The following is a 25,456-nucleotide window of genomic DNA, read 5'->3' as shown; positions in this document are numbered from 1 at the left end:
CTATTTGGGGGGATATTTCATGGGGTCTTGATAATAATGTGTATTCTGCTATTGTTGAATGAAGCATCCACTCAGTTTCAACTGAGTGTTCCACAAATGTCTGCTTGAGACTGATGGTTGATGGTTGACCAGATCTTCTATATTCTTGCTGCCTTTTTGTCAGTTACTGTTGTCAGTTGCTGAGGAGGGTACTGAAGTCCTCAGCTATAGTTTTGGATTCCCCTATTTTTTCCACTCAGTTATCTCAGTTTTCTCAAGATTCAGTTTTATGTTGAGAATTTTCAAACAGAAAGAAAACCTCAAAGATTTTTACATGAACACTTGTGATGCAGGAAAACGGATGTGGGGCGTGAGGAGGGCCATGTCCCAGGTCTCGGTTGAGCCCCTAGGATGTGCCTGGCCAGGTGTGGGTTCTAGGCTTCTGCAGGAAAGAATTCACGTGCAAGCCACAATTGAGTAAAGGTAGATTTATTCAGAGAGATACACACTGCATAGAGTGTAAGGCAAGAGAAAGGCAAGCAAAGAGGTGTGGGAATTGGGTGCTCAGGTTAGAGTAAAAGTAGGTACACACTCCATAGACAGAGTGTGGGCTGTCTCCAAAGAGGAGGGAGTGAAAAAGGGCCGTTAGGCGTGGTGTTGCCAGTTTTTATGGGCTCGGTAGCTTCACACGCCTACAGGTGTGACCATTCCAGCTACCCTGGGGAAGGGGCTGGGATTCCCAGGAACTGGGCCACCGCCCATTCTTTAGCCTTGGGACTGTCATGGCTCCTGCGGACATGTTATTCATCACGCTGTTACAATGAGCATATAATGAAGCTCAAGGTCTACCAGAAGTCAAACCTCTTAATCCTCAAGGCCAACTGGGAGCTGAATCTTCCACCATCTTGGTGTTAATTGCTGTCATTCCTTGAAAGGTTGTGCCCTGCCCCCTTCCTGTCTCAGTATTATAGCTCGGAGTCCCATCAAAGGGCCAAGTCTCCTGATCTGGAAGTTGGCATTGGGGCCAGGTGGTGTTACAGAAAAAGACAAGGCACTGTCTCTTTAAGGTCTGGAGACCGAACTTATTCCAGTGCTTTCAAATGCAACCCAAGGGTGCATCCCAGGTAACAGAAGCAAAGACAGAAAGAAACCAGTGCAGACTCTATTCTGGGGCGTTCTCCCAAAAAAGAGAAAGGCTAACAGCACAAACTCTATCTCAGGGTGTTCTACCCCAGGAAGAGAAAGGCTAACAGTGCAACCTCCATTCTGGAGTGTCTGCCAGAAAGAAAAAGTCTAACCTTCCAGCATCCTCTTACTTTGAGAGGCTCCCAACTTGCGCAAGGGCCAAAACCAGCACAAGGGCTGAAAAGCCAACACAAGGGGCCAAAAACCAAAGAAAAAATGGGGGAATCTCCCACCGGCAACTTCTACCTGGCGCGGTGATCAGAGGCAGGAGGACTGGGCGAATCTGGAGGCGGGATCTACAAAAAACAGACAGAAGGCGCAGAGGGGCATCTCGTGGTTGGGCCCGAGAACCAAGGAGAGTCTTGAGGGCCAGATTCAGAGGAAGGGAGAGATAGAGGAAGAGGGAGATGGAGGAAGGATATTTAGAAAAGAAAAGATGACTTTCCCTTGTGCATTCACCACTACGGGCCGGGGGTCATTTCTGTCACAGACCGAGTTTCAGAGCCCGCTGGGAGTAGCCCGGCCTGGGTTCCTCAGTCTGCGGCAGGACTTCAGGGGATTTATGAACGCTAGGGGGCAGCAGGAAGGTATAAAAGAGGAAAGGAAAATAGAGGGAAGCCTGCCCTGATGACCTGGCCTCCAGAGCAGAGTGTCTGATCAAGCCAGGCGGACACTCCTGCAGGGAGAGGGAGGAAGAGAGAGACGTCCAAAGGGCTCCCACAGAGTCCTAGCCACGTACGGGCCACCAAATGTCACGTGCACAACGGGGTGGCCCGCACGGCGACATGGTGATGGGCAGGTTGGTAAAAGAATTTACCAGAGACAAGGTATGGGAATAGAAAGGAGTTTATTAGGGTACACTGTCATAGACGAGGGGTGCCTGTGTGAGCCTGGACATTCTTTGCTTGATAAACATTTAAACCGAATCTATTTTTTTTCCATTATTATTTCCATAAATTTTTGATAAATTTTTGTATATAGAAACTTCCATCCTTATTTTTGTAGAAGTTATCCATAGTGGGAGAAAAGAAATCTTACAAAGTTGAGAGAAACTACAAATACCGCCCCATACACGTAACACAAATGTGTTGTATTGTTTTCATCTAAGACCGTATACAACAGAGTCAACAGCCCCATACTATTGTCTTCGTGTATAATGATTTAAGAATCTCTGTAATCCCCTTGATCTGAGATAGGGCGTGTCTCAGGATTACCTGCTGATTGGATTGTCCACCTTCCATGAAAGTGCAGTCCGAGGCAGAAGTCTGCAGTTTCCAGCCAGCCTCCGACAGTCTGCATCTCAGGAGCGGGTCACAGCACAGCCCGGGGAAGATGGGGGGACCTGCGTGCGGCCATTTTCCCCATCAGCTGATTCTGGTGAGTGTGGAATCCATGTGGATGGTAAAAGTGTCCTTTTGTATCACTTTTTCTTCTGTAAAATCTCTTTAAGTTAGCAGAATTCAGCTCTTAAAACAAGAAGTTGTCTTATTGAAAGTTATCTCCTTGGTGTCAGTATTAAGGCATATTCAAGAGTTTGTATATTTTTGGATCTGAAGCTTTCTTGGGAAAAATGGTCCAGATTTTTGTTTTTAAACCAGCATCACTAGGCACTGGAAGTCGTATTTAACCCTGTGCTGTTCAAATTGTTCTTCTCTGGAAAATTCTTTACCCACATGTGCTTGGTTTTATTTTTCTTTCTGTAATTAAGTGCTCTGCTCAAATATGTCATCAGTCAGGCTCTCCCTAATGTCTTCAACTGAAATTGTAGTTAATTCTTTCCTCCTCTCTCCCTTCTTACTTCTCTTCCTCCTTATCTCCTCTGTCTCATGTCTATTAACCCTTCTCATCAAGATTTTTAAAAAACTGGGGCAATGACTTTGTTAAGTGAAAACCGGAATCATGGGTTTGAGTACACAAGTGGCATATATTAAGTGCTGTATAAATGTGAGGATCAAGCAATTTTCCCTGCGGACGGGACACCTTGAGCCTTGAAAAGGGTAGTGTTGATAATTATGGCAGGACAACAGGAATGAAATGAGATTCATGCTTTCCCCCTTTAAAAATATATCTAAGGACAGAAATGAGAGATTTCAAAAGAAAGATGCGCTGATGAGCTTTACGCTTTAAACAGATTATTGCAACTAGAGTCTTAGACTGGATTACAGAGAAAAAGGATTTGAAATCTTAAGGGCAATTGATTGCATTCTACCACAGAAGAGATTACGCCATTATAATTATAGTTGAGTGAATTTATTTGAAAAATTCAGGGAAAAAAGAGGTTTCTTGGAAGTTACCAAGCCCATAAATACCAACAACCGCACACCTCATGGCTTTTTCTCTTGCCTTTCTCTTGCTTTTTGAGATGCCCAACACCCTTGTCATTGGACCGTGTATCTACTTTTACTTTAAACCCCACCCCTACACCTCGTGGCCTCTCTGGCCTTCTGAGACTGCCTACGCTCTTTCTATGGAGCGTGTATCCTCTGAATATACCTACCTTCACTCTAAAAAATAATGAAAAGAAAAAAGTTTGAGTTTGAACAATTCCTGAGCATTGCCTAAGAGAAACGCAATAAGTGAATAGTATTTCAATGTAAAACTTCAAAGTCCACACCAGCTTTCTGTTGACTGATTCTCCAATTTAGTGAGAGAGAAAAAAAAAAAAAAAATAGAAAATAGATTGTAATACACATCCAATTTTAAAATAGGAAAAAATTACATTGTAACTGACTATACTTAAATTTTTTTGAATAATAAATAAATAAAATTTAAAAATAAAGCTGGAAAAAATTAACAGAAAACATAATATGAATTTTGATTACTGGATCAGGAAAGGTCACTCTGTGGAACGGTGTTTTGCAGGAAAACTGAAAGGAGCTCGAGATTGATTCAAGGGCAGCGGTGGCGACAGAGGCAGGAGCAGCAGCGCCGGGTCCCCCGCAGGTGCTTCCCGCACGCGCTGCTCCTGGACCAGCCGAGGGTCTCCCTGCAGGGCGGGGACCGGTCAGGTTCGTGTCAGTCCCCTGAGATCTCCCTCAGCCCGGAAAATGGCTGAAGTGACTGAGCACGAGGAGGAGGAAACTTGTTTCAAAACTGTTACTTTCTGGAGGAGAAAGAAAGAACAGGAAGAATTCTGTAAACTGTTTATTGGCAACTTGAGCTCTGAAACCACAGAAGAAAGTCTGAGGAACTACTACCAGCAGTGGGGGAACCTTGCAGACTGCGTGATCATAAGGGACCATGCAACTCAACAATCTAGAGGATTTGGTTTCGTAACCTTCTCCTCCACGGCCGAGGTCGATGCCGCCATGGCTGCCAGACCCCATTCAATTGATGGGAAAATGGTTGCGCCCAAACGTGCTGTGCCAAGAGAGGGTACTGAAGACCGGAGGGCTCTAGCAACTGTGGAGAAGCTGTTTGTTGGTGGAATTCAAGAAGACACCGAGGAACACCATCTTAGAGATTACTTTGAGAAATATGGGAAAATTAAAACCGTTGAGATAGTTACTGATAGGCAGTCTGGCAAGAAAAGAGGCTTTGGATTTGTCACTTTTGATGATCATGACCCAGTGGATAAGATTGTGTTGCAGAAACACATCATCAATGGTCATCATGCACAAGTCGGAAAGTCCTTGTCTCGACGTAAACTGCGGGAGGTACCAAGTCCTAGCAGTGGAAGAGGGGGCCACGCTGGTTTTGGACCTTCTGCTGGTGGTGGAACTGTTAGAGCAAGACAAGGACGAGGAAGTACCTTTGAGGGACGAGCTGATGGATTAAGAAGTGGTCGGTGGACTTGGGCGTGGCTGTGATACACGTGGAGGACCAGGAGTGGCAGTTTTGGAGGTAGCCCCGGTGGAGGAGGAGGAGGATGTGGTGGTGGAGGGCCTCGATACTCGTGGGAGGGTCATCCAGTGGAGAAAACCGTTGTCCAGGAGGCAGTGGAGGAAGTAGGGTTCATGGAGAGACAAGACAACTCAAGCTCCTTTCTATCCATCATGGGATTCACTGTTTTATTGGAGAGGATGAGAGCCCAGAGGTCTCAGAACAGCTTCAGGTTATGGAAATCACAATCTTAAGGAAACTCTTAGTCATGCATAAATAGGCAGCGAAATGGCAGCGTACACCAGAGCAGGTGCAGAGAGCCATTTCGTGAATGGACTGGATTACAGGAACAATACCTTCCCGCGGAGGAAAGACTGTGGGGAAAAAAATTGCTTTTGAGAAAGTTTCTTTAACTTTTTAATTGTTGTTTCTTTGTAGTGGTCTCTAAGAGTGTAGAAGCACTCCTGATAATGTTAAATTTGCAAGTATCGGGTGACATCTGAAACCTTTTGCAAGATTTTTCTCTCAAAGTTTTGAAAAGCTATTAGCCAGGATCATAGGGGAATGAGCTGTAACATTATTCCTGTAAAAAACTGAAGTGCCTATGCAGACTGAAGAAGCTGTTGTACATTTAAATGATCTAATAAAAGTCTTTTCAAAGGAAAAACATTTGTAGATTGTCCTCTTTCACTGATAACTTTTGCACTATTTTTTGAAATATTTTTCTAGTTTTATTAAATATTGTTAACATACAGCACTATATAAGTTGAAATTTGCAGCATAATGATATGACTTACATAATATTATGAAATAATTACCATAATAATTTTAACATTAATCTCATAGTTACAAAATATTTATTTTTTATGAATAGAATTCCAAGGATTTACTCCTTTTTGAGGGAAGGGTGGGGGGGGTGCTTAGCTTTAATTATTTTTTAATGGAGGTACTGGGGATTGAACCCAGGACCTCGTGCACCCTAAGCATGCGCTCTACCCCAGAGCTATACCCTCCTCCCTTAGAATTTATTCCTCTAACAGCTTTCACATAGACCATACAGCAGTGTGAATTACGGTTTTCTTGTACATTACATCTTTTGCTTGTATTTATCTTACAACTGGATGTTTGTGCCTTCTGACATCCTTCATCCTCCTTCTCTTCCCACTAATTCTCTGCCTCTGGTAACTACAAATGATTTTTTTTTTATTTGTGGGGGGGGTTTATTCCACATATAAACATACAATATTTATCTTTCTCTGCCTTCTTTCACTTAGCGTAATGGCTTCAAGGGCCATCCCTGTTATTGCAAATGCAGAATTTCCTTATTTTTCTACGGCTGAATAGTCTACCATTGTATGTGTGTATACGTGTATATATATGTATGCATGTATCAGCTCTGATTTGCTAGGATAACAAATCGTAAATGACCCTGCACTCTCCTTTGATGCCCATGGTGACTTCCTGTTGGGGTTCTGAGGTCCATGGAGGCGTAGCCCCTGGGATGGCTGTGTTCCTTTCCACTGTCTTCGGCTGTGCTTAATGGGTGTGTTGGGGTGGGTGGGGGGTCTGAAACATTTCTGGTGGGAGTTTGAAAGCTCAGGCTTGAGCAGGGGCTGTTTAAGGAGTCCAGGAGGGAATGTTGCCAAACTGATAATGTACAGTCAGTGCTGACAGCTGAGAACACCCAGGAAAGTTTCCAAAGAGGTACCTCCGCCCAAAAGACTTCCCATCGGATGTATGTGTCCAGGGAGGACCCAGGGAGAGAGGCACAAGGACTTCACACAAAGTAGTTCCAGGTGGTTATCTCTGATTTCCTTTCAGGTAAAATATCCATAAACAAAAAATAAATCCTAAAAAAAAAAAAAAAAAGCCATCCATTGACTGGAAAAAAGACTAAACAATTAAAACACTGGGTGTGTTTGAATGCACCGCGGAGGACGGAGTAGTCAATAATGATGCTGCGAATTGGGGAGGGGAAGTTGGCTTTGGGAAGGCGGAGAGACCTGGAATGTTGGGAGTTTTTTGCCAGTCCTCGGAAGAGCTAGGCTGCGGGGACAGGGTCATTGACTCAAGATCCTACTTCCCAAATATTTGAAAACCTCAAGAGACAACGGGCGCCGCCTGGGGAGATGGCCACAGATTCCCCCACGCACGAACCCCCGGAAACCGGGTCACGACTGACCTCCCCGTGGTCACCGCAAAATGTCGGGGAGACGTGGGGCTGCGGGCACAGAGCTGCCCAGAGAGGTTCCGAAGCCGAAGTCGCCCCGCTCAGCGACAGGACAGGAGCCCGGGTCCCGGCTGCCGGCCCCGCCCGCACGCTGCGAGCCGCCGGGCACTGAGGTGCCCCGGGAGGCCTGGGGTCCGCAGACTCCGGTGTTGACCGCAGGGGGTCCAGCGTCCCGCCACCACCGGTTCCTACCAACCCCTCCTTCCAGTCCTGGGACACTCGGCCCCGCACACTCACCATTTCCCGGCTTCTGGGGTCCCCCCCCCACCCCGGGTTCCCCCTCCACCCCACCCCGGCCGGTGCAGGTCACGGCGCGGTAGACGCCGCAGCAGAAACGCTTGGGGCCGCTAAGCGCCCGGGAGATGCGATCCCAGCGCCACCGCAAGGTGCAGCGAGGAGCAGCGAAGTGCAGGCCCTGCAGAGCGTCGCCCCATCCACCCGCCCGTGACGCGCCCGCTAAAGGAATGTGCCTAAGGACGCGCTCTCCCCACCACCGCCCGAGCGACGGCAGGTAGCACGTGGCCAAGCAGAGCCCGCTTCCGCCCTGGCCCCCGGAAAATCTTTACATTTAACCAAGTCCTGCTTGGGACCTGAATGGGATACAGACGTGCGCAGGGAATTCAAGGCTGGGTTTCTAGATGGACCCACCCCTTGAGCAGCAAGTGCAGAGCAAGTGAGTTGCCCGGGCCAGACCAGACTGGAACAGGAGAGTCTGTTTGCCTCCAGAGGTCAGGAGCTTGACCTAAGGCTTTGATACCATTCATGGAACTGTGACCCTGTTTACAGACACAAACACTTAAAAGTCCCCTCACCACCGATTGTACAAGTCAGGCTCCATTTTGATCTTTGACTATTGACTGCACTGAGTCTCCCACACTCATCCCTTCCCCGCCCCCGCGTATTTGAGGCTTTAAAGAATCCTGTACCTTCTGGTGAGAAGTTGGAAGCTCGTATCCCTAGCCTAGGCACAGGGACCCTTCCTCCATCAATCACACGCTGGTAACCATGAGTTTGTGAGTCTGTTTCTGGTTTGGAAATAAGTTCATTTGTGTCTTTTTTTTTTTTTTTTAGATTCCACATATGAAGATATCATATGGTATTTATCTTTCTCTTTTGGTCTTCACTTAGAATGACAATCTCAGGTCCTTCCATGCTGCTGCAAATGACATTATTTTATTCTTTTTAATGGCTGAGTAGTATTCCATTGTCTATATATGCCACAACTTCTCTATCCAGTCATCTGTCGATGGATATTACATTCTCTTTTTTAACTGCCTTATTGAGATATAATTCATATACCATACAATTTACCTGTTTAGAGTGTACAATTCAACAGCTCTTAGTATATTCACAGAATTGTGTGCCCATCACCACAATCAACTTTAGGACATTTTCATTACTGCTACAAAAAAAAAATCCTGCACCCTTACCTGTCAGCTCCATTTACCCCCAGCTCCTGCCCTCAACCCAACAGCCCTGAGCACCACTAATATACTTTCTGTCTGAAAAATTTTGCCTAATCCGGACATTCCTTATAAATGGAATCCTACAATATGTGGATTGTGACTGCCTTCTTTCATTTAGCATCATAGTTTCAAGTCTCATCTGTGTTGTAGCATGTATCTCTGCTTCATTTCTTTTTATTGCTGAATAATATTTCATCAAATGGTGTAGTTTATAACATCCTTGAAATGTCAAAATTGTAGACATGAAGAATAGATGAGTGGTTTCCAGGTGTCGGGGGAGGGAGGTGACTGTGGCTATAAAAGGGTAACACAAGGGATCTTTGTGATGGAACTGTTATGTTTCCTGGCTGTGGCAGTAGCCAGATAAATCCAATCAAGTGACAAAACTGCAAAGGACTAAACACACAGGTGCACACACACAAGTGCATGTAAACCTGGTGAAATCTGAATAAGGTCAGTGATGGTAGGAGCTTCCTGGTTGGGATACTGCACTGGAGTTACGTGAGATGTTACCATCGGGAGGAAATGGGTGACAGGTATACTGGATCCCTCTATATTACTTCCTACGATTGCATGTGAATCTACAAGAGTATTGAAATTAAAAGTTTTTTTTTAAGTGAGTCACTAAAGTCTGACCCACACTCAAGGGGAGGGGAATTAGGCTCCACTATATCTAGGGAAGATGTTATGGATGGATATTTGCATCCCCCAGAAATTCACATACAGAAGCCCTAACCCTCAATATGATGATATTTAGAGATGAGGACTTTGTGAGGTAATTGGGGTTAGATGAGGTTATAGGGGTGGGGCCCTCAAGATAGGATAGTGCCCTTATCAGAAGAGACACTGGAGACCCTCCCCTGCCCTCCACCAGGTACCTCTGTGTCATGTGAGGTGGCCGTGTGCAAGTCAAGAAGAAAGCCCTCACCGCGAAGTGGATTGGCTGGTACCTTGGTCTTGGACTTCCCAGCCTCCAGAACTGTAAGAAATAAATGTCTATTGTTCAAGCCGCCCTGTCTATGGTATTCCATTATAGCAGCCTGAGCTGAGACAGAGGAATCGCAAAGAAGTTAAACCCATCACACCAGGGATGTGTCATGGAAGGGACAGAAAGCTGGAGTTAAGCGTCAGCTTTGGAGCTGGAGAGAATTGGCTTCACATGCATGCCGGTGACCTTGGAGAAGTCCCCTGAGTTCTCCGAACCCTCAGAATGCCCTTCTATAAAATGAAGTTGAGAAGGCTGTTGGGAAGCCACCTTTAAACCACACGACCCACAGCCTGGCAGCATGTAAATGTGGTTGCTGTTATCATTGCTGTTGTTGTTATTTCTTGTATCGTTCATGCTGATGATATGGTGGGGCAGGTAGGGCAACTTCGGGTGCCAGGCAGAAGGGCTCGGACTTGCTCTCCAGAGCACTGGGGAGCTACGGGAGGTGTGTGAGCAGAGAAGAGGGGGGGAAAGATTCTTTTGGGACTAGGGTGGGTGACTAGGAATTGAAGGCTGGGACAGGCACCTATCGCCCAGGTGATGGGTGTCTGGCCCTGGGTAGTGGCCTGAGGATAGCAGAAGGGAGAGGAAGAGAGGCATTTAGGAGAAGTACTAGGGGTGGGGCTCAAATGGTTTCCATGACCCAGGGAGGAGCATTTAGAGGGGGTGGGGAAAACTCTTACTGGTCCTTGGAGACGCTGCTGCCCAAAGATCCTTCCTCTGAGAATCTCTCCCGTTTGTAATTTTGTGAGAAGCCGCTGCTCATCAGATTATCCGGCAAGCATCTGAATCCCCGCCCCTGGGGAGTTTCTCTTGCCTGGATCCATTACACGACCTCCCCACGCCCCACGTAAGGGGGTCTTCGAGTACCTAAAAGGAAACGCGTTCTGCAGGACGTTGCTGCAGTTCAGGCTGTGGCCACGCGGGGGCAGCCGTGGATAGGTCAAGGGTCTAAGAAAGGAGCCCCGGCGGTCTCCTCCCTACTGGGGGTCCTGGAGCTTCTGAGGTCAAGGCTTCAGATTTTTTTGAACTGGGTTTGGGAGAAACCACCACGATCCGGTTTTTCCCACCTGCCCTACCCATCAAGTAACCGCCCCGCAGCCCAGCAGCTGGTGGAAATTATGCAAAACCTGTTAGATCGGTCCCGCCTCTGCTCAGAATCATGGCGCCCGCCTCACCGAGGATAAAAGCCCTCTTCCCCGCAGCCCCGCAGCCCCGCAGCTCACACTCCCTCTCCTCACCTCCCTGCCTCCATCTCCCCCGCTTTTCCCCCGCGCCCTCTGCTCAGCCACGCCGGCCGTTCGGTTCCCCAAATCAAACTCACAACACTGGATTTGAGGAAATCCGTCTTGGTGGTTATTTTGTAAATACGGAGTCAATTTAAATTTACACCTTTAGAAACATCATCCCGTAAGCCTTTGGTTCCAATTGCAGCTATTATATTACTTACACACCTTGCAAAGTGGACCATCATTTTCAAAGAAGCCACTGAATACATATTTGGAAATGCAGTGGATGGGATCTCTTAAGTATTGCAGCCAGCATTTATAGAATTGGTATATTTGATTCTTTACTTTTTTTTTTTTTTTTGCCATATTTTGCTTTGCTTGGGTTAGTTTTATTTCTGATTCTTTACTCTTAAATGCCTCCACCAAGCAAATCATTTGCAGTTATTACAAATCTTAGATTATAAATTTTATATTAAACATATAAAAATGGGTTTGAAATACGTTCTTTTAAACATTCTGATACTGCTTCTAAACTCGGCCAAATTATCGTATACTTTTCAACTTAACAGCCTGAAATCAATTATCTCTGGAAGGAAACACAAATATCTAGTGATTTCTGTTCCCTCCAAAGAAAGGGAGGTAGCCTGAGGACCAGAGTGGGAGGGATGCTCCTCAGTGTAAATGATTTGGGTTGTTTTTTTTTTTAATTGAAATGACAAGGTGGGGAGGGCTTCAACTTAATCCCTGCTGTTTTCTTTCTTTTGTGAAAAAGGAAAACATATATCTGAAGCAATTACACCTAAATATTAACATTTGCTTCTTCATGATGTGGCATCGGGGTGTGTTAGGGTTATCTTCTGTGCTTTTCTGTTTTTAATTTTTAATTTTGGTAAAATATGTACAGAATAAAATTTATCATCTATCATGTTTAAGTGCACAATTGAGTGGCGTTAAGTACATTTACATTGTTGTGCAACCATCCCATCCTCCATCTCCAGAACTGTCTCATCTCCCCAAACTGAAACTCCATCCCCATTAAACACTAACACCCCTTTCCCCCTCCCCCAGCCCGGGCACCCGCCATCCTACGTTCTGTCGCTATGAATTTGAGCACACTAGGGACCAATCTACGCAGAATCATACGGGCCTTTGGTGACTGGCTTATTTCACTGAGCATAATGTCCTCAAGGTTCAGCCATGTTGTAGCAGGTGTCAGAATCTTGTCAGTGTTTTTCAAATTATGTTCAGTTAAAATACTAAAGCATGTGTATGTGACTAAAATAAGTGCCTTTGCAGGGCATGGAGGCTTAGCTTTCTTCCTCCGGGCACCTGCTGGGTTCTGAATATGCACACGCCTCGCCCTCTAATCACCTACAGGTGAATGGAAGCACTCGTCTGCTGATGGATCAGGCTAGAGCTCACAGCCTGCCCCTCCTTCCACCTGCCTCCCACCTGGTGTAGACCCGTGCTGATGCTCCTCTGTTGGCCGTCTTCGACATTTCTCAGCAATAGACACACCCCCTTTATTTCTTCTTCCGCCTTTCACTGTTCCAACTGGGTAATGTTAAAAGTGAGTGTTTTTATGGCACTTCTTAGGTGCTAGGCACTCCTTGGTACTTCTACACGGATTAACTTGTTCCGTACCCACAACCACCACAATCAGATCTCACATGTACCCTTACTGTTTCCACTTTAGAGATGAGCAGCTGAGGCCCAGAAAGGTTAAGATACATGCTCTAGGTCACAGAGCTTTGCAAGCAGCAGAACCTGAGCTGCCTCTGATTACTTTTATTTTTTGTTTTGAATCTTACAGGGGATGAGTAAGTTATTTCTTTCGTGGCTGTGGCTGGGGTTTATCAGAACTCACCCAGTGTGTGCCTAAGATTTGTACACATCATTGTATGTAAATTTCACATAAAAGAAAAGAACTGTAAACAAATGATGAACTCTAGTTAATGGTATGAGCACTGAAGCCCTGGCAGGGAAGTGTGCAGAGGTCTGTGACATACTGCAGTGGGCAAAAAGTAAGACAGGTGAGTGGATGGATGGATAGATATTAAAGCAAATATAGTCAATGTTAATGGCAGCACTCTAGGAGCAAGTATGTGGGTGTTCACTGTACAATTCTTTCAACTTTGCTGTGGGTTTGAAGTATTTCAGAATAAAATGCTGGGACCTCTGTCCTGAACACCCCACAGGAAAACCTATCTTCTCCCATTCAGACAGGCAAGAGGCCCCTCAAACACAGTGCACCCACCCTTGAGTTTGTCCACTTCCCCATAAATGGTTCCGCTCCCTGAATCTCTTCCTCGGGGCTGGGTTCTCATTCACCGGGCCTGAAAGCTAGGAGTTGCCAGAGATGCCTCCCCCTCACCACTGAGTCTCAAGATTTACCTCAGGATGACCAAATGTCCTCCCAGTTTACCCCAGACTGAGAGGTTTCCTGGGACTTGGGGCTTTGTATGCTGAAATCAGGGAAGTCTCGGGCAAACTGGGGTGAGTTGGTCCCCCAACCTCTCACGTCTGCCTCTTAAACTTGTTCAGTGTATCCAAACTGCCACAGCTGTAGTCTATAATAATAATACACACAATGGTGATATGATTACAAACAGCGGCGGCTGACTTACAGCACGTGCTGGCCAAGTGCAAGGTCCTCTCCTGCGTGTTCCAGCTGTGGCAGGGCTTCGGATGCACACGACCCTCTGTGCTGAACAACTGTCACATCACCTGTGTTAAAGACGAAGCAATAAGGCACAGAGAAGTAAAGGCCCTAGCCCATAGTCACACAGCTAAATAACAATGGAGGAGCTGAATCAGAACTCGGGCAGATGGTCGCGGAGCCCCATCGCTCAAACATCCTTGAAGAGCCCTCCTGCAGGGCTGACTCGACCATACCAGCCGCCGAGGGGTCCCCCTCACTGTAGGCTCACCCTCCATCAACAATCATCTGTGCTTCCATCAGAATTTGATAAAGAAATCAAGAAAGTAGGATGAGGAGGGGAGGGTATAGCTCAAGTGGTAGAGCACATGCTTAGCAAGCACAAGGTCCTGGGTTCAATCCCCAGTATCTCTGTTAGCAAAAAATAATTAATTAATTAAAAATAAAAATAGATAAACAATAAGATGCTACTGTTTCGCACAGGGAACTATAGTCAATATCCTGTAATAACTTATAATGAAAAGGAATATGTATATATATGTATGACTGAGTCATTATGCTGTACACCAGAAATTAACACAGCATTGTAAATCAACTAAACCTCAATAAAAAAAGATATAATGTGCTGGATAGATATGGATACAGATAAACAGACGGCAGATGTAGGTAAATGGATAGATATACAGAAAAACAGATATAAATAGAGACAGATGCTGAAGAGATCTGTTTGTGACTTGCTCTTTCCAGACTGACCTTGTGAAAACACAGCTTGGACCCCATCCTCCAAACCTGTCACCCACCCGATCAAGTCCACACTCCGTAGCTCCAAGCACCTGTCCCTGTGGCCCCTTTAGCCCCTGATTTCCCACCTCCTGATACCGTCTGCCAGCCTCCCACCTCAGGCTCCCCTCACCCCAGGGCCCAATCTGGTGCACACCTCCCTTCACTGACCCGTGCTTGTCAGAAGTAAAGCTCAGCCCATACCCCCTTTTGCCCCATCGAGTGTACATTGCTTGTCCACCCAGACCTGCTCTCATGGGAACTCCTGATGCAGGGTGGGGGTGGGGGCGGGGGGAGATACTTAACAACAGTAGAGACTGGGGACTGGGTGATGGGGAGTATGTGCTAATTGAGTCAGGGTGTCAGGATGGTCTGAGCAAGTGGCACTGAAGCCAAGTACTCAATGACAAGAAGGTGGTGGGGGACAGGAGAGTGGGCCCGTGGAGGAACTGCAAGTGCAAAGGCCCTGGGGTGGGAATGAATTGTCCTTCATGTGACTTGCACACTGTGGCCCTGACGTGAGAGAGGTACAGACATTGACATAGCTCCAAAGTTGCATCCTGGGCAGGTGATCAAAAACTATCATCATCTTTGGAACTGAAGCAAGCAGTAAAAATGCTGGGGGAATCAACTCAATGGATGAAGCTGGGAGGGTGCGGGGAGGCTGCACTTTCACACTGGAGGGAAGAGCATGTCAAAGGGCATCCCCCATTCCGTCCTTCCCTGACACGACTAACTGCAACAGTTCTTGTCTCTTCAGACCATGTCCAGGTGGGGAGATAGACTGAGAACAAGGTAAACAACGTTTGGTTCATCAGGCAGTGACAAGAGTTACATCAGGATGAGAGGGAGTCAGGGTGAGGGTAGGAAGGGTGCTTTTGGGGTAAGTTGAAGGAACTTGAATATAGCAGGGAGGGAGCCACGGGGATATCTGGAGAAGGAAGAGCCTTCTAGGAAGGTGGAGGAGCATATGCCAAGGCCCTGAGGTCAGAGCAGCCCCTATTCCAGGAAGGGTGAGAAGGCCAGGGGAGTGGTGAGAGCTGGGGCAGAGGGAGGAGGGGAGGGCAGGGAGGAACTCAGCCGTGGGATTGACGTTGGTGTTGGGAAGCAAAGCAGGAGTGGAGGGGGAGGGAGGCTCCAAGCCAAATCCTGATCCACCTCCACAGAAAATCAGCAGAACAGGGCTCCCCTGGGTGGGTAGAAGAGTTTCCTCAGAACCCCCCGAGAAAGCCAGCCAAGGATTCTCCAATGTCAGGCCCCACTCTGCACAGAGGCTGATCTATTTTAATCCTAGGGGTGCGCTTTAGTACTTTTTACTGTAAAAGATATGGGAAGTGTGAACACTTGAAAAAGTTAGAAAATGGAATCGGTAGCCTCTTTTTCAGAGGACAAAATGTGGGGAAAAAATATGTATTACTGAACAGAGACTCTTCTGGCAGCAGAGGGTAATCGTTTTCCTTGCACTTTTCAGTATTTTCCAACTTTTCTATAAAGAACTTGTAATGCAATAGGGTAATAAATAGTATAATTTGATGTGGTCTCAAAAAAAAAAATGCAGAGGAAGGGAGGGTATAGCTCAGAGGTAGTGCGTGCTTAGCAAGTTCTGGGTTCAATCTCCAGAACCTCCATTAAAAAAATAACAATAAATAAATAAACCTAATTACTGCCTCCCAATAAATAAGTAAATAAAACATTAAATTTTGTTTTAAAATACAGGAAGTGCAGAAGATAATCTCTAAAACGCCCCTGGACCCAGCATATGTTCCCATTTGGTCCTAATTGCTTCAGATAGATTTCTCCCCCTTTTTTTGTGAAAAGAAACAGTAGGGAATAAAGTTGAAGCCTCCATCTTGACCCCCCTCCTTGTCCCTGATCCCCAATCCCATTCCCCTCCCTGTCTCCGCAGGAAACAATCACTGCCCTGGGTCTGGAGTGAGGTCTTTGTTTCCTATGTTTATATTCAGATCACAGATACGTTAGGAGGAAGTTTGCAGTTATTCTTCTGGCAAAATAACAAACAGCGCTTCTCAAGCAAAAATCCAAATAGTATATTAAGGTATAAAAACGGAGGGAGAATGCCCCAGCCCATCCCTAAAGAAGGGAAAGTAATTAATAGCTCGAATATAAATCTCACCAGCACCATGGCCTCAGCAGAGCCAGGGTTTCCTGTTGGCCCTGTTCCCTGCTGTGTCAGCCAGAACTGGGCATACAGTAGGTGCTCAGTACATGCTGAATAAAATTTCAAGTTTCTCAGATCATGCCCATTTTCAAAGTAAACTTGTTTCATTTTGGAATAAGTTTGGATTTGCAGAAAAATCACAAAAAATAGTGCTGAGAGTTCCAATATACTGGTTTCTCTTATGGCCAGCATCCTTTAGAACAATGACACACTGGTAAGCACTGTGAAATTATGTCTTTTTTTTTTATTATTATAATGGAGGTACTGGGGATTGAACCTATGACCCTGTGCATGCTAAGCGTGTGCTCTACCACTGAGCTGTACCCACCCCACCCCTGAAATTGTAACTACTCACAAAACAGCAGGCTTTATGTGGATGTCACCAGTTTTTCTGCAAGTGCCCAGGAGCCCATGTTCATTTTGTCCTCACCTTTCCTGGGTCTCCTCCAGTCTGAGACCGTGCCCCTAACTGGCTTTTTCATGGCTCCTTTTTTGCAGAGTTCTGGTCAGGTGTTCTGTAGACTATCCCTCGATTGGGGTGGATCTGGTGTTTTCCTCATCATTAGCCTGTGGTTACCAGTGGCTGGGAAAAAACCCAGCAGGTGAGGGTCCCTCCCCACGACATTACCTCAGGGCCCCATGTTACCAGTGAGGCATCACTATGATGTTGACCTGGACCATTTGGTTAAGGTGGGGTCCCCCAGGCATCTCCACGGGGCAGATTTGTCTTTTGCTTTCCCACACTTTATTCTTTGGATGAGAGTCACTTACTCTTCCTTATTCTTTTGAGTCCCACCCGCCTTCAGAAGGAGGCAGGAAGGGTTACGCCCCAGCTCCTGGAGGGACGTTGCAACTTCATTTGAAAAAGAAAAAAAAATCAACTTAAATTATTTGTGATTCTAAGGAAGATCGGACTCTTCTGCCCTCACACCCATTTTAAAGACCGGAAAACCGAGGCTGAAGATGATGGACTTCCTCACTAGAGGGACGGCCTGAGGCCCCACCCAGCGCTGCGATCTGGTGGGAGGATGGGGGCTGTGAGTGCCCCCACGTGCGCAGGCAGGTGGGGACTCGGCCTGCGTAGGGGAACGGGGAGGAAATCCGGCCCCCAGCCACCCTCCCCGGCGGAGCTGCAGCCCAATCGGCGGGCCTGGGCCGCTCTGGGTGCATTACCCGCGTTAGAGTGCTGCCTGAGTCCCAAAGGCGTGGTGGCAGCGCGTGGTGGCCCAGCAGGATTCTGGGGCGCGGCACAGCCCGCCTGCGGGCCAGAAGGCCAAGGGAACACCTGGGCCGCCCCCGGGCCCGCGGGGCAGGGCGGGCGGGCTGCTGCCTCCTTAAAACCCGGCAGCCCAGACGGCGAGCACCCCGCACTCTGCAGCTCGGGCTCCGGCGACCGCGCCTGGCCTTGACCCTGGGCCCCGCCGAGGGCAGGTGAGGCCACTGGGTGGCTATGGACGCGGGAGGCTGCCACCCGGAGGAGGGGTCTCCGCCTGCCCTCGTGACCCACTTCCTGTTTGTCAAGGCTCCGGGGCAGGAGGTACAAACAGCCAGCCTGTGTCCTCAGCCGTGGATGAGGGGCTGCCATCTGCTCTCGAAAGGGACAGTAGGGAGCCATCGTGAGTGTGCAAGGGACAACCAGGGCCAGGAGGAGGGAGGCAGGGAGGGGAGGGGCAGATCACACAGGCCCCAAGTGCAGGGGCCCCACTGCCTGAGCTCTCACCACTCTACCCTCTGGGGATGAGGGTGTGAGGGTCAAAAGTCTGTGGTCACAGGGCCTGTCACCAGCTGCCTCCAGCCCGGGTTCCTCCTGAAGGAATGGGGGTGGGGCGGAGGGGAGGATGTGGGCAGGACTTCCTGGAAAAGGGAGACCCTGCTGTCTGGGGGGTGGTGACCCTGGTACACACAGTCAGATGTTGTCAAACACACCTCACCCACCGCACACCAGACATACCACTTGGCTGAGAGACACAGCACAGACCCGCAACTCGACTCAGGCACAAAACAGGGGCCCACAAGTCATCGTTCCCCCTCTAAACAGTTCCACCCAAGGACTCAGGGGAACATCACAGATATGCCACACGGGCCTTGCTGGTTTCATGTACACAGCCACAGGGACACAGGGCTCCCAGGCACACAGCAGACATGTGACTGAGGCAGACACGCTTGGCTACACGCAGAAAACAGCTCAGACACACTCAGACACGGGCAGACACGTCCTCTGAGAACACAGCCACACAGGAGGTGCCTGGCTGGGGCACTCATATATATCTGCACACACAGCCTCCCCGGGGCCCACGACACAGACGCGCTCACGTCGGCAGACCCAGAGGCCGCGGGGCAGGCGCGGCTGCGCCCCTGGGCCAGGCCCCCCACCTCGAGTCCCGTGTCCAGCGCTGGGGAACTCCGAGGCTCACATGACCCGAGGGGAGGGCTTCTGGAACGGTTGGCGGAGAAACTGCATCATCCTCTCTAATGACCCATTTCCGCCCCCAGGGAATAAAGGCTGGGTGACCTGCCAGTTCTCCGGAGCTCACCTGCCTCTCTGAGCCCCCAGCTGACTGGCTCGTGCCTCCCCCAGGGTGAGTGCTGGGCCCCTGTGGCCACCCTTCCCCTGCCCCGCAGGCTGGACCCTGCCTGTCCGCTGACCCTCCCGGCCAGCTCTTGCCCTGAAATCCTCAGGGCATCAGGCCAGCCCTGCGGGGAGCTGTCTCCCCTTCTCAGAGCAGGGTGAGTGGGCTCTTGGGGGCCTGCTGCCCATGCCTCAGCCACAGTCCCCCAGATGCCTGTCTCTCCCCTCCCAGATGGACGTGCAGACGGTGCTGTTTATCCTGCAAGCCTCGCTGGTGCTCCCCCTGGTGCTCCCAGGGGCTTCCGGCGCCACAGCCAACACTGGCACCACCCCTGCCCCCATCCTGCGCTTCGTGGCCGTGGGTGACTGGGGAGGGGTCCCCAATGCCCCGTTCTACACAGCCCGGGAAATGGCCAATGCCAAGGAGATTGCCAGGACCGTTCAGATCCTGGGTGCAGACTTCATCCTGTCCCTGGGGGACAACTTCTACTTCTCCGGCGTGCAGAATGCCAATGACAAGAGATTCCAGGTGTGCGACACTGGAGTAGTGGGTGGCGGGGCGGGGCGTGGGGCGGGAAGGGGGAAGATGTGATCCACCTTTGCACATCGGAGAAGGCAGAGGGATGCTGACATTTGTAGGCACTCAGTGTCTCTCTGGTCCCCGGCCCCTGACTTGGTGGGAGCACCCAGGGGCTGCTTGAACTTGGGGTGGGGGCTGCCCTCCCCTGTCTGCTGCAGGAGACCTTTGAGGACGTGTTCTCTGCCTCCTCCCTCCGTAACGTGCCCTGGCACGTGCTGGCTGGCAACCACGACCACCTGGGGAATGTCTCAGCACAGATAGCCTACTCCAGGATCTCCAAGCGCTGGTGAGCCTGCCCCTCCCATGCCACCCCCTCCCCTGCAGCCTCGCCCAAGTGGACCACGAGGCCCATCAGCCAGAGCTGAGCCTGGGGCTTCTCTGCCCAAGATGGGCACCCACTGCCTCTGTCCCATCCACAGGAACTTCCCCAGCCCTTACTACCGCCTGCGCTTCAAGATCCCACGGTCCAATGTGTCCGTGGCCATCTTCATGCTGGACACGGTGACACTGTGTGGCAACTCGGATGACTTTGCCAGCCAGCAGCCTGAGAGGCCCCGCAACTTGGCCATGGCCCGCACACAGCTGGCCTGGCTCAAGAAGCAGCTGGCAGCGGCCAAGGAGGACTACGTGCTGGTGGCTGGCCACTACCCAGTGTGGTCCATCGCTGAGCATGGGCCCACCCACTGCCTGGTCAAGCAATTGCTGCCACTTCTGACCACGCACAAGGTCACTGCCTACCTGTGTGGCCATGACCACAACCTGCAGGTGAGAGGCCAGAGGGTGGGGTGGGGGCCTGGTAAGGGGCCCCCAGCCTGGCCAATGTGCCACATGGGACAAAGGGGTCCTCCTCCCTCAAACTCTATGCTCTACCCAGAAAACAGCCCCAAATTCTCTTGCTCCTGGTTGCCAGTTGCCTCCTCAGTTCTCTACCTGTGCAGCAGGCTACACTCCCACAGGAGGGGAAACTGGCCCCAGGGGGATTATTTATGTTTCTTGTTTACGGTGACTCTGCGGGCAGGGACAGAACTGACCCTGGGCTCCAGACAGCTGTGCACCAAACCCACGGGCAACCTCACTGAGGGGCTGGGGGCTCCACTGACCCTGAGTTCTCTGCCCACAGTACCTTCAGGATGAGAATGGCATAGGCTTCGTGCTGAGCGGGGCTGGGAACTTCATGGACCCCTCAAAAAAACACCTGCGCAAGGTCCCCAATGGCTACCTGCGCTTCCACTACGGGGCTGAGAACTCGCTGGGTGGCTTCGCCTACGTGGAGATCAGCCCCAAGGAGATGAGCATCACGTACATCGAAGCCTCGGGCAAGTCTCTCTTCAAGACCAAGTTGCCAAGGCGAGCCAGATCTCAGCACCAGAACCAACGGGGGCGCCACGCTGTGGCCTGAGTTCGAAGTGCCTCCCTGCTGGGATCCCCACCAGTGGGCAGGCTTTCTCAGGGGCATGTGGTGCTACGGCAGAGCAAGAAGGAGAAGGACAGGTGAGGCACGGTGGTGCCACGTGGCCCTTGTGACAAGGATGCCTGCATATGTGAAAGAAGTGTGGACGCTTGTACCCGCCAGAGTGCCAGGCCCCATGGCCCGGTTCGCCCAGCCTGAGTTCCAGGCAATGGGGGGCAGGGAGGGAAAGCTGTCTCCCAGATCAGGCATCCTTCTGTCACTGCCGAATAGTCAATAAAAAAAAATAGTTGCAAAGGCTGAATGTGTGTCATGAGTGTCCCTTTGCCCACCTCACTGGTGAGATGCAACACCTGGGTTTACGGGTCACGGGTCCCCAGCTTGCTGGTCTGCACCGCCGTCTCTCAGCCCCATCCATAACCGACTGGCCTCATACATGGATGTGATTTTAAGTAAAGACCAAACAGAGGGGTGGGGAATAGCTCAGTGGTAGAACGCATGCTCAGCATGCCCAAAGTCCCGGGTTCAATCCCCAGTATCTCCATTAAAAAAAAGAAAGAAAGAAAGGGTGCAACAGGAAGCCAGCCTTCCTCCGCCACGCCTGCCTGCTTCCCTGGGGGCAACAATCATCAAGTTCTTTCCTTTCATAATAAAAACACCTGCCTTTTTTCAACAAAGCATCCTGAAATATAAACAGTTCCGCACGCGTTCTACTTAACCACCCCTTGATGGTTCATATCAGAACATTCATTTTTGTTCATTTCGATATGGAATCGGGGATATTTACATGGTTCAAAAATCTAAACTTTGTAGAAAAGTATGATCTCTCAGCCCGACCCGGTCCACCTCTCCTCTCCAGAGAGGAGACAGCTTTTTATAAACGCTTCATGTTTCCCTCCAGGATTTCTCTTGCAGATGAAAGCAAACGTGAACTTTTTCCCTCCGCTTTCCTACTGATCTGCCTTTTGCTTTTCTTTTTTCCATACCATCTTTATCAAGGTACAGTTGATATATTTTAAGTGTGCAGCTCAGTAAGTTGTGACCCACCACCACAATCAAGATACAAGCACGTTCCTCACCCGCCCAAATGTTCTCTTTTGCAATTTGCTGTTTCTGCCTGTGGTACCTGGACATCTGCCCATCTGCCCTCGGGGGCGCTTCTTCCTGCAGCTACAGAGGCCCCACTGTGTGCCTGTCCCCCCTGTCTACCTAACCAGCCACCTCCCGAGGGTCACCTGGATTGCTTCCAATACCTTTGCTATCCTCAGACAATGCTGCTAGATGCGACCCCACACACTTGCTTCCTGCCTGAGCAGATATGTTTGGAAGATAAACAAGATACGGTCCCCAGACCTGGACTGCTGTTTGACAGCCCCGGAGTTTCTGTCTTATGTCACCAGCTCCCCTCTGGGACCTGCCAAAATCTTTTCCCCTCTTTTCCTCTTACCAACAGAGCTGCAGCGGACACCCCTGGACCCATGCTTTTGTACATCTGTGCAAGTTTGTACGTGGGAAAACTTCCAGAAGTAGGATTATTTCAGGGCCTGCTTCTGCTGAGGAATGCTACAGACTGCTCACCCTGAGCTGAAAGCTGCAGAGAAACCCAGTTCCCCCCTGGGCTTCTGGGTTGACTAACACCACCACAAACAGCCTGAGCCAGCCAGGCGGCAGGGACCGCCCCCTTGGCCCCACCCTCAACAGCCACTTTGACTGCTACTGGCCAGGGCCCCAGCTGTTTGGCTCCCCCTGCCAGCCCAGCTGAACGACAGGAAACAGCAACCTGGACAAAATACGTGAGGTTACTGAGCTCTGGGCAATGGTGGGGTGGGAGGGGAGGGGAGGGGAGGGGAGGGGAGCAGGGAGGCGGGGCTGGAGAGCTCTCTCCTGAATCAAGCACCCGTCATTGCCAAATAGTTCATAAGAGAAGAGTTGCAAAGGCTGAAGGTGTATCATAGCGTCCCTTGCCTCACCTCTCTAGGGAGAGGAACTTGGTGGAAGTGGCCCCTTTCCTTTGCTACTTTGTAGCCATCAATACAGCTAAACTCTTTACAAGGTACATGTGTTACTGTTAAAATTAAACAAAGTTAACTTACCAAAAGTTACCTTGAGTTCCTTCCAGCTGACATCACTACCAGCCAAGCTCTATGCCAAAAAAACAAAATAAAAACAGAGAAAAAAACTGTCACTTCTAAACCTGACCTATCAAGAAAAGGCCAGCATCATCCTGGCTTCTCAGAGGACATCACAGAAGCTCCACAGATCAAGCCAGGTGCCCAAAGGCATGCCCAGGAGGTGGCAGACCCTCAATCACTTGTAACCACGATAGTCAAGGCAGCTCGCAGTCGCCCTGCCACTTCCCACTGACTCAGAGGCTCCAGGTAGGCAGGGGGCTGAATCAGAGGTCAGCCCAGTGTCCCTGTTTGCCAAGCGTGGAATTAGCCCAACATTCCTGTTCACAGGGCCCAGAGAGTGGAAAGGAGAAGTGACACATCCAAGCTAACACAGGAGCAAGTGGCAGGGAGGGGACTGGGCCCCTCCTCTGCAATGACCAAGCACTTTTACCAAGCACAAAGGACCAAGTCCTGTGCCAACCCAGGAGCACCAAAAGGAATAAGGCAGGGTGGACACACAGGCCCCCAGAGAGGGCTTCCATCCAGCTCAGGGACGTCCACCAGCACACGGCCGTTGTTAGAAATGCCTTGTAAAGTACAGGGAGTAAGATGGCAGAATTCCTTAAGACTAGTCACAGAGTCTCGTCTGTTCTTACTTTTCCCGGGCAACTGCATCTGACTCAATCATCATGGATAATATCATCTCCCCCCTCCACTCAGCCCAGGTGCTGGGCCGGCCAGGGCACCCTCATCCCGCCAGCAGGTTGTCGCTGGAGTGTCAGGCCACGCCCACCCCCTCAACAGCCTGGGAGGCCAAGAATCATGAATAGCGAGGTCAGAAACCTGCTTTACCAAAGAGCAAAACGCACTGTCATCAAAACAGCATGACACTGGCTCAGGGAAAACATCCAGAAGGAGTCCAGAAACAAACTCAAGAACACATGCGCACGTGATGTAGGTTAAGGTGGCACTGCAGCGTCACGGACAGATGTTATCTGCCTCACGGATTTACCTAGAACAAGGCAGTCTGAACCTTACTTCAGACGGTATACAAAAAAGAATTCCGAGGGGGAGGGCATAGCTCAAGTGGTAAAGCGCGTGCTTAGTGTGCATGAGGTCCTGGGTTCAATCCCCAGTACCTCTGTTATAAAAAGAATTAAATAAATAAACCTAATTACCCCTTCCAAAAAAATGAATTCCAGGGGAATCACATATTTCAGCATAAAAATAAAATACAAAAGATGAAAACGAACACAAAGATCTGAATGAGATAGTTCATAGGAGTTTTATTCATAATTGGCCCAAACTGGAAACAACCCAAATGTCCATCAATGGGCGAAAAGATTAATTGTGATCCAACTATACAACCGAGTACAACTCAGTGATGAAAAGGAACAACTGCTGATAAATACGACATGGATGTGCCTCAGACGTACTAAACTGAGTAGAAGAAGCCGAACTCAAAAGCCTCCATATCGTGATTGTTTATGTGACTTCCTCAAAAACTGCAAATCATTAGAAACTGAAAACAGATCAGCTGCTGTCAAGGGCTGGGGGTTGGGTAGGAACTGACTACAAAGAGATATAAGAAACTTCTTGGGGAGGGGATGGAAACATTCACTATCTTGATTGTGGTGATGATTTCACGGGTGTATGTAAATAGCAAAACACGCAGTTTACTGTCTAACAATGATATCACAATAAAGATGTCAAGGAAAGGAGGAAGAAAGGGAAGGAGGGAGAGAGAGAGAAGAGGAAAAGGGAAAGAAAAGAAAGAAAAAAACAGCAAAACTGGCAATCATGAGTGAATATAAAATTGTCCATATACACTGTGGCAGAGTCACACAACAGTTCCCTGTATGTGTGTTAACTGCTAAGTGGAAACAGCAAGTTACAAAGTAACATGTATAGTATGCTCCCATCCTGAGTGTATCCAGGTTTGTACAAGCACGGGAGAGAGGGTCCTCCAGAGGCACTTCCAAAGGTTACACTTGGCAGTTTCAAGACTAACACTGCCCTCTACAGGACTTGTTGGAGACAGATTTATTGCAAATAATCTCATTATAAGTCGTTTTCCTAAACACTCTAATGAAACAGCTCTTATCAAGATCACCAGGGACCAAACACTTGCCAAAGTCAACAAGTCAATTCTCTTTTCTCATCTGACTCAAACTCAGCAACAGGTGACACAGCTGATCACTCTGGCCATCTTGAAACATCTTCTTCTGGAGGCTTCTAGGAGAGGACAACTCACTTCTTTCTCTTCCTACC

General features: G+C 49.1%; 2 protein-coding genes and 1 non-coding gene across 6 annotated transcripts; 2 read left to right on the top strand and 1 right to left on the bottom strand.

Annotated features, from left to right (window-relative positions):
• Nucleotides 1–4,211: 4,211 nt before the first annotated feature.
• LOC102521904 (heterogeneous nuclear ribonucleoproteins A2/B1-like) lies at nt 4,212–5,549 on the top strand. The gene is given in 1 exon segment (XM_032466369.1): nt 4,212–5,549. A coding segment is annotated over 1 exon segment (1,029 nt). The 3' UTR covers nt 5,241–5,549.
• A 378-nt stretch (nt 5,550–5,927) lies between these two features.
• On the bottom strand, nt 5,928–5,999 carry TRNAP-AGG. The gene has a single exon. It is a non-coding gene; the product is annotated as a tRNA-Pro (tRNA).
• Nucleotides 6,000–17,686: 11,687 nt separating this feature from the next.
• Nucleotides 17,687–21,378, top strand: ACP5 (acid phosphatase 5, tartrate resistant). 4 transcript variants are annotated; one of them, XM_032465729.1, is made up of 7 exons: nt 17,687–17,948; nt 18,040–18,133; nt 19,011–19,096; nt 19,319–19,615; nt 19,825–19,952; nt 20,086–20,431; nt 20,787–21,378. In XM_032465729.1, the coding sequence occupies exons 4-7, from the start codon at nt 19,319–19,321 to the stop codon at nt 21,063–21,065; spliced, it is 1,050 nt and encodes a 349-aa protein (XP_032321620.1). In that variant the 5' UTR covers nt 17,687–17,948; nt 18,040–18,133; nt 19,011–19,096; the 3' UTR covers nt 21,066–21,378. The 4 variants fall into 4 exon arrangements, with proteins under 4 accessions (XP_032321620.1, XP_032321621.1, XP_032321622.1 ...); XM_032465730.1 differs by lacking the exon at nt 18,040–18,133; XM_032465731.1 differs by lacking the exon at nt 17,687–17,948 and having other exon boundaries at nt 17,997–18,054.
• The last annotated feature ends 4,078 nt before the right edge of the window (nt 21,379–25,456 follow it).

Source organism: Camelus ferus, chromosome 22 (genome assembly GCF_009834535.1).
Source record: "Camelus ferus isolate YT-003-E chromosome 22, BCGSAC_Cfer_1.0, whole genome shotgun sequence".
Classification (NCBI taxonomy): Eukaryota; Metazoa; Chordata; class Mammalia; order Artiodactyla; family Camelidae; genus Camelus; species Camelus ferus.
The sequence above is the reverse complement of the archived record's forward strand: the minus strand, read 5'-3'. Positions and strand labels throughout refer to the sequence as shown.

Bases quoted from the DNA above. Each gene is read 5' to 3' on its own strand.
- ACP5 (XM_032465730.1), top strand. From the start codon at position 19,319: ATGGACGTGCAGACGGTGCTGTTTATCCTGCAAGCCTCGCTGGTGCTC. The intron at 19,616-19,824 runs GTGTGCGACACT...TGTCTGCTGCAG, and splicing joins CCAATGACAAGAGATTCCAG to GAGACCTTTGAGGACGTGTT. The intron at 20,432-20,786 runs GTGAGAGGCCAG...CTCTGCCCACAG, and splicing joins GCCATGACCACAACCTGCAG to TACCTTCAGGATGAGAATGG.